The sequence below is a fragment of the Lepisma saccharinum genome, chromosome 13 (assembly GCF_977018435.1).
Source record: "Lepisma saccharinum chromosome 13, izLepSacc3.1, whole genome shotgun sequence".
NCBI lineage: Eukaryota > Metazoa > Arthropoda > Insecta > Zygentoma > Lepismatidae > Lepisma > Lepisma saccharinum.
Genome location: NC_139241.1, coordinates 48,624,432 through 48,633,827, shown reverse-complemented (window position 1 = coordinate 48,633,827; position 9,396 = coordinate 48,624,432). Strand labels below are relative to the sequence as shown.

General features: G+C 35.7%; 1 protein-coding gene across 2 annotated transcripts in view; it reads right to left on the bottom strand.

Moving 5' to 3' along the window:
- The window catches only part of Edem1 (ER degradation-enhancing alpha-mannosidase-like protein 2), a 26,608-nt gene extending 22,774 nt beyond the window's left edge, over positions 1–3,834 (bottom strand). For both annotated transcript variants that reach the window (XM_083134130.1, XM_083134132.1), the window contains exons 1-2: positions 3,718–3,834; positions 881–991 (exon numbers count right to left, since the gene is read on the bottom strand). In XM_083134130.1, coding sequence (XP_082990256.1) covers positions 881–991; positions 3,718–3,833 — 227 coding nt within the window. In that variant the 5' untranslated portion in view covers position 3,834. The remainder of the gene's footprint in view (positions 1–880; positions 992–3,717) is intronic.
- Between the last annotated feature and the right edge of the window lie 5,562 nt (positions 3,835–9,396).

Below are 9,396 nucleotides of genomic sequence, written 5' to 3'. Positions count from 1 at the left end.
CCAATTACATGCAAATTAGTGTTTCTGCTATTTTGAAACTATATTCATACACAAAATATTACATTTCTGTACTAAGTAGAAAGATTTAAACAAACAACTATCAGAGCACATGAAAGGTTTCAATAACTCAACTATTTGAAGGTTATAGTATATGCATATCAATTTTCTTCGGATAACATTGGTAAACTATTTTCTGGGTACAGTTTACAGCAAGATCATATTACTGGATTAGATGAAATTTATGTATCATATTTTATTTATAATCACCAGGTTAGATTAAATTTATGTATCATATTTTATTTATGGAGCGAATTTACAATACCGGAAGTATCTTCGATTGCTTTCAGATTCGGCATACTCACTAATTTTGTCGTCATAATCACGAATCTGCAGTTAAAATTTGGCGGTCACGTATAGAAATTGCAAAATAAGCCGAAATAAGTGGTCCGTGAACGGAGTAAACACCCTTGATTTATGAAGAAAACAACTGTTTTTTTGCAATGATTAGCATTTCAAAACTATGTTTATGATGACCCTGAATTTTAACTATGCTAGCCTAACGTAACCTAACCTTACCATGAATGGTTCATGCGGAAACATTTTTTCCACCTTATGCAAGATGTCATTTTCTCAGACAGCGTAACGAATAGCGAACTTCACTTGCTCACATCATCAAACATGGTTACCATATTAGTGTATCGAGAATCATAGCGGTAATATCTGCACGTAATTTTGCAATTTCTAGACGTGACCGCCAATTTTTAACTGCAGATTCGTGATCACGAGGCCAAAATTAGTGAGTATGCCGAATTTGAAAGCAACCGGAGATACTTCCGGTATTTGTAAATTTATACCTTATTTATAATCATCTGCAACTTACCTTCCCCACGTGTCAACACCATCACAACTAAGTGGCCTGAGTTCATCGTACGGATATGCATACTTCAAATAACCATCATAGGCATGATGAAACATTTGTCTCACCTCCTCCCTTTAAAGAATGATACATTTATTGTGAGTGACAGACCAATAAAAATAATAACTTGCTGTTCACTAAAGATATGCATATGTTTAAAAACAAACTATTTAATTACACATGGGGTATATGATATCAAATCATCCAGCACAATTGCAATATAAGGCAAATTTCCATGAAACTTTTTATACATGTTAAGTATCTACAGAGACAAGCCACTTTTTTTTCTCCTGTACATCTCAAAGTTACTTTCGTGCAAGCTTGAAGGGGGTTACATTCTTGAGACTGATGTTATGTGATCAGGCGTTGAAAGCATTTAGGGATGTTATTTTAATGCTCTAAACCTGACCCACCTAACCAAACAACAAATGTATTTTGGGGATGTCTTATTAATACTACAAGACCTCAACCTGATTTGCCTACCCTAACAACAAAAGCATTTAGCAACATAATGCCTCCTTCCACACTTGATGCTGTAAGATATATGTAAAATTGTAAAATTTCTTTCCCACACTTCATAGTCTATAAAATATGGAGTCAAAAGTTGTAGAAAGCTGCTTTGAAATGAGTCCAAGTTCCGATTGTTTAATTCCGAATTATTATTATTATTTGAAGTGCTTGGGTGTAAAACATGGTAACTGACATTTTGGTTATTTTTTTAATTACAAAGTGATTTATCTGAGGTTAACATGTTAGGGTGAGGTGTAGAAATTGTTCATTAACGTGTAGAAGTTGTAAAAGAAGCTTTTCTATTCTCGCAATGATTCTCCGTATACAAGTATGGAAATCATATTTGTTGATATGAACAATTGACGTTCACAATTAGTTACGCTGTCTACAGCATTGCCATACTGTTGATTTCATACTTTGAGAGCATGGATCGTGTAAGAATGGTGGAAGAGAACAGTAAAAAAAGTTGTTAACGTTGTACAGATTGATCGGACCGTACCTTAGAATTCTATCGCCTAGCTGGTAAGCTGTACGATCCCACACAGAAATGTGTCAAGGATGACGAAGAAGATGACAGTGACAAATCACGATGTAGAAGAGCATGTGGAATGTGGACTGATTTGATTACAGTTAAGTTTGGCAACAATGCATCGATTGTAAAATTGCAGGATACGAAAATGGCATCTTCAATGAAGAACTTTTGCCGTTAAAGTGCTACGAAAATAAGATTTTTAATCGGTTCGTTATCACAATTAGCGCAAAACCATTCACGGATAGCCCTACTGACCATTCTTGGTAAGGTTAGGTTAGGTTAAGCAAACATAGTTAAACTTTAAGGTCGTAAAACCATGCAGGGGTAGCCCCATTAACCATTCACAGTAAGGTTAGGTTAGGCAAGCATAGTTAAAATTTGGGTTCGCAGTAATGTCAGGAATATATATTTCGTTCCTTAAGTACTCGAAATGCAAAATCTTGTGATAAATAATGAGCAATCGTGCATTGTCGGCTGCTATCATGGACCCCCTTATTTTGCATTTTCTATGCGTGACCCCCAAATTTTAACTTCAAATTCGTGATTAGGAGGCCTCAATTAGTGAGTATGCAAAATATTACAAAAATCGGGGAGGGGTCCAGTATTGTAAATTCTCTCCAACATTTTTTCTTAATGAACTCAGAAATGACCAAAATGTCACTTACTTTGTTTTACACCAAAGTAAGTGACCTAACAGATTTTAATCCTAATTCCGAATTAATCATGGTACACACTAGCCCCATCTAGTTTGCTGCACTTTTTGACTCTCTTTGCACCGAAGCATCTACTTGGTTACACTGCTTGTTCGTTGATTAGGAGTCAAGTAGTGTATTTGGTGTCTGCACTGTTTGAACTACTTTCCAGAGCGGTGTATGGTCACGTAGTGAGTGCTAACTAATCAAAGGCCTTTTTAAAGCAGCAGACAGGCATTTGTTGAATCTTCTGAACTTGAACACCGCTTTCCATCTACTTGGCTGAACGTCATTTCCTTGCACCACACTGACACTGGAATACACCTGCACTACACAGTGTGTCAAAAGTGCAGCGAACTAGACGGGGCTACTACTCACATGAAGTAGATGACAGCAGCAGACTGTATCCTAGACAACAGTAAACGAATGGCTGATTGCAAACAAAGAATCTTACAGGAGTGTATGGAAAGAAATAATATTTCCAGACATGGCACAGTAATAACTGATACTCTGAAGTATGGGTTAACAAACAGAAACCGAACCATGTAAAAAATGCAGGTGTACCATGATTAATTAAGGATCAAACAATCGGAACTTGGACCCATTTCAAAGAAACTTTCTGCAAATTTTGATTCCCTATATTTCATAGCCTACGAAGTCTGGGAAAGAAATGTTATGTATATGTTGCAGTATCAAGTGTGCAGTTTCATGAAAATCTGTCTTGGCGGGTGTCATGACTTGACTTTGGTGTACTGACGTGTAATGTTCAGTATTACAAGGTTTTAAAATATGTTCACGAACAGTAAGCCTTGTAGTCTTTAATCTATTCCTCTAATGCATTCTTCAACTTATTATTTTCTTTCTGACAATACTTTTGAAATTTTATGTTAAAACATATGCAAGTTAATGGTCCAGCCCCCTATCTGAGCCTAAAGTATAGTTAATAATAAACTTTTGCGAGTTAAAAGCAGACAACCGTACGGACGACGGCTTACATTAAAATTGTAAAATTTATATTGAAACATGTTTACGGCATTTTATCCTAAATTATATGTACGGGCAATTACCTAAATTTTAGCAAATCTTTGTCTGTGTACTTTCGAAGACCACATTCTGATAGACCGTTGAAAATACTACTTATTGCGAGAAAATAATACACGTAGAGAATTCTGACAGGGGCCATACTTAGCTGCACAGAGTTGCCAAGGGAAATTCGCTAAAACCCTACATGGAACGCAATAACACTAAGTGGAAAAATCAAAGGTGCGTACATTGTAGCGTTCCTTGAGCATAAAACGGACTCAAGAAGAAACAAATCGTGCGGAACCTCTTAATACAAGATAAAATTTTCAATGGGCCTCGTCAAAGCAAACTATTGTAGGTGGCAGCAGCACAGATTGCAGCAGCCCTGTTGTGTCCCCACGCTTTTGATCGGCAATTGTTCTCCCATTTAAATACATGGGGAATTTAATGCCGAACGTGTGCTATTACATTAAATTGCAAGTTTAATATCATCTTAACATCAGAAATGATGTCTGAACATAATAGTTCAATAATGAGTGCTGTAAAAGTAAGACTTTTGAAAAGACGATGGTCAACAACAGAGAAGAAAAACATTTTGAAGTTAGTGTTGTACGTCTTGCACAATATAATTTAATAATAGTATGTTGTTACAGAACGCCTGATGCAGACTATACAATATTCATAAAAAATCTGTCAGTATTGTTAGATGAATTAAAAAGTTATACATGTGAAATTTTGGTATGCGGGGACCTAAACATTGATTTTCTAAAAAATACAGGACGGAAACTGCACTTTGAAGCCACAATAAACACTTTTGGCCTAAAGCAAATTGTAACTACACCCACGCGCATAACGAAAGAGACACTCTCCCTCATAGACCACATGTTAATAAGTGTACACTCAAAAGAGTTTCAATGTGAAAACATATCAGTCCACTTCTCCGACCATGAAGCACAATTTTTATGTATCACATGTAAAAGAGAAGCTACTGAATATCATAGAAAGCCACTAAAAATGCAGAAACGTAAATATGATGAAGGTTCTATACTCATGTTTATTGGAAAACTAAACAGCGAAAATTGGGAAGATATTTATAACTTACCTTCCACAAACGAAAAATTTAATCTCTTTCTGAACAAAATTATCTTGTTACACAATGAATGTTTTCCACCTAAACAAGTAAACATATCCACCGAGTGTAAACCATGGGTCACAAACGGAATCAGAATCTCAAGTAGAAAACTAAAAATGCTCCATTCTGAAAGTAAGGTGAATCCCAATCCATCTTTTCTGAAATATTACAAGAGGTATAAGCAAATATATAAAAATGTACTCCACCAATCAAAAATTAATCATAATGACCGTAAAATCAATAATTCAAACAATAAATGTAAAACAATGTGGGAAATTATAAGAAATGCATCAACAAAACACCAATCTTTAGGTAATAATATGGTGATATGCATTAATGGAAAAGAAGTCCAACATCCCCCTAATATTGCGAATGCTTTCAATGAGTATTTTGTAAATGCAGTTCCAAATAGAAGGAATGGGTTTATGGCTGTTTCAGAAGAATGTTCTACACACATAACAGTGAATGACAAATCCTTGTTCATTTCCCCCATTACTGAACAGGAATTAAAGATAATCTTCAGGCGTATAAAAAACAAACGATCTTCCGGCATTGATGAAATACCAGACTTCCTAATTAAGAAATGTTATAGTTCCCTATGTCAACCATTACTACATATAATAAACAATTCCATTGAACAGGGTATTTTCCCAGACAGGCTAAAGATAGCTGTTGTTAAACCATTACTGAAGAAAAATGACCCAAAGGATTTATCAAATTACAGGCCCATTTCGCAACTCTCAGTCTTCTCAAAAATTATTGAACATGCAATAATGATGAGAGTAGAAAATTTCTGTAGTAAACACTCAATCTTAAGCTTGTCGCAGCATGGTTTTAGGTCCGAACGAAGCACGAAAACAGCGTTAGCAGACTTAGTAGAATGTGTCACACAATCTCTGAATAATTGTAATCACACGGTAGGAGTCTTTTGTGACCTATCAAAAGCTTTCGATTCTGTAAATCACGAGATATTGCTGTGGAAACTTCAAAAACTTGGTATTCGTGGACTACCACAAAAGTGGTTTCAATCTTATCTTACCAATAGAAAGCAAATTGTAGAAATCGCTCACACCACAGCAAAAGGATACGTAACACATCAACACTCAACCATGAAAAGTGTAACATGTGGGGTGCCTCAGGGAAGTATTCTTGGCCCTCTTTTGTTTCTTATGTACATAAATGATTTACCAAATGTTATACCTGAGGCAAATGCAATATTATATGCTGATGACACAAATATTATAGTAACAGACACTTCCAAAGATGCTCTACAATCTAAAGCTAATAACGTATTAAACAAATTAGATGACTGGTTTTTAAATAATAATCTACTCCTCAACAGCAAAAAAACAAATTACATTACATTTTCTACAATCCAAACCAGAAACCAAATAAGCCTCAATCTAATATCTGGGAATACACAACTAGAGCCTAAAAAAAATTCAAAATTTCTGGGTATCATTCTGGATGAACACCTTAGCTATACAGAACACATAAACACGCTACAATCAAAATTAAGTAGTGTGTGCTATGCCCTTCGAGAAATGGTAGACATCTCAAGCACCCAAACTGTAAAGTGCCTTTATATGGCAAACTTTGATGCTTTACTAAGATATGGTATTATGGTTTGGGGTAACAAGGGCCACTCCAATGTCCTTTTTATGCTTCAAAAAAGAGCTATAAGAATCATAGCTGGAGTAAAGAAAACTTATTCATGTAGAACTCTTTTCCGTAAACTTAATGTGTTAACTCTCCCCTGCATATACATTTATGAATGCTTAATTTATGTTAAGCAAAATATTTCCAACTTTGCCACAAATGAGGAAATACATGGCCTAAACACAAGAAATAAAGACAAACTTCACATAAAACACTGCCGCCTTAACTTATGTAAGAAAGGTCCCTTAAATTCTTCCATAGATCTGTACAATAAACTGCCACAAGATGTGAGGAAAGAACCAAACTTGATGATATTCAAGCACAAGATAAAATCAATGCTTCTGAAGCATGTTTTTTATTCTATAGCTGAATACATGGAAGCGACTTTTACATAAGACAAATGTACATAATGTAGTATAATCACATATTATTCTTGTAAAATTAAATGTCAAATGAAAGTGTGTAATTAGTATATCCTCTCATGTTATATTTTTTTTGTGATTTTGATATAATAGCAGAGTAAGACCCAATTTTTTTTTTTTTTTTTTTTTTTTTTTTTTTTTTTTTTGGCTATATATTTTGTATTTGTAAAATCTATTAATGTACCTGTATTGTAATGTAAGTATTGACATGTCCTATATTACCATGTACTGTAATTTGTACACACCGGTAGTCCTTGGACGCAAATAAACTAAACTAAACTAAACTAAACTATGAAAACTCAAAAAAGCCTTAAAATTTGCACAGCACTTTTTTACGTCACTTGCAATTTTCATAATGGACATTTCCACTTTGACATGAAAAACGTTTTAAATCCTTTCATTTTACAGAGAATGACACAAACATGATTTGTGTCACGGATTTGAAAACGTCCTCTCCACAGACAGGAGGTCCTCTGAAGTCATCACTTAGAAATGCGTGCAGACGGGGCTTCTGCTCGTCCCGTCAACTTAGCAAGAGCCGCGGAAGCGACAGAAAATTCACTTGTTACTGTGTAAAACAAGTATCTTACAACTTCCAATGCAAGAATCTGTGCTCCATTTCTTGGAGATGAATTATACCCTAGCAGTATAGTAGTATTTACTATAATTCAGCCACTCGGTAGAGGGTTTTCCCATTAGGGTGACAAAGCAAACCTTGTAACAGTCAATGGCTGAACACGTGAACAGCCTTGTTCATTGCGAATACATAGGTTAGTTCTTACTGGCAAGAACTTAATGTTATAGGAATGCCTTTTCTGGAATTACAGTTATTTTCGTCATAATATTTTCTTCACAAATTTTAAGATAATACTTTTAGAACACACTGGTTTACACGCCAATTTCTGCAATATAAGAGGTGATACGGTATAAAAAGGTACGGTGAGTTTTTTTAATTTCCTGCAGTAAATGACAGTTTTCTTCAGTTAATATATATACATATTGCAATTTTTGTATTTAGCCTACTTTTACGTCGCTTTTCCGTTCACTTTGTTTAACCGCAACGATGAGAACGCATGGTTAATTTATTATGTATCATCTCTAACATCCCACTTCTCCCCACTTTTGGCTAATCGCTACAATGAAGATGAATAACTACAAGCTGTATTCGAAGTCGGGGTGTAGGAGTACACCCCCCCCCCCACACACACACACTACCACCAACTGCTCAATCTAAGTATCACCCAACCTGCCATGATAAGAGACGAAATCTTTCTTCTGTCCCATCTCATTTCGAAAACATTCACTTGTCCCATCTCCTTTTATGAGACGAGACGGAATATGCCTCGTCTCGTGAGCAACACTAACATTAACAATAGAAGCATCCCCTAGCTGTCCCCAAAGTCTCGAGCAAACATCCTCCCATGTAACAATTTCCAGTTCAATGAAATGTCACTCACAAGGAAACAGTCATGTCCAGGTCGAGAGTCAAACCTGGAACATGCGACTTCCTCAGATAAATCATGAATTTTGTGTATAATAATTACAACGCCAGTTCATTCCTGGTAATTCTGAATCTGCAATTTGGTTTGCATATATAAGCAGAAGCAGGATAATATTTAGTTTTCGAGGGCTGTACCGTCGAAACGAGGAGTAAAAAAAAAAATAATAAAAAAAAAATATTAAGGAAGGTTTTTTTTTGTATTTATAATGATAAGCCTCTGCATACGTTGTTAATTCTATATTTTTCTAGACTTGAGACGAGAACGAGAATTGCCCTCCCAAACCGAGACGGATGTTTATAAATTGAGACGAGACTGTCAATGAGACATTTACAAATAAACACGAGACAGACATTTACAACTCTCAACGAGAACGAGAACAAGGCTGCCATGTCTCGTCTCGATAGGATCCTTAGTGGTGAAGTTGTGAACCAACCAATTAATGCGTTCGGGGTAACGAGATGAGGCTCCTTTTTTCGCAGTACAAAATTCAAAATAATTATATCGTACCATTTCAGTATGGGATATTGTTATACACATGGGCGTATATGTAGTTCACGGGGGAAGGGATGGATCAACTTTTGGTATGATTAGGGTTGCTTTATTTCGTAAGTGAAAATCCAGGACACTGCTGGCCGGAAGCTTGTTGGGGAGCATGTGGGGAGGGGATGTTGGACCCGACCAAGTTGTGTGTTTGTAGTCACGAAGTATTGATACTTTTCTGTTCATCTTGTGTCACTACGTTTTTAAGAACCAAATTTCTTTAATATGATTCGTGGGGGGAAAAAATAACTGATTTGATAGTCTCAATGCAGTTTCTTATCGTAGAAATTCCGAAACTATTAGGAAATTGCAGATATTGGTCTGCAGTCCCATCTGGTGTGTGGAATTACCGAAGTTTCCTTCCCATCCGTATCCCGTCCTATACGTCTGTAATTTAAGATAATGAAATAAGCCCGAAGGAATTTTTTATGAACAAGCGGATAGAACAAGGATACTGGTAATTTTAGT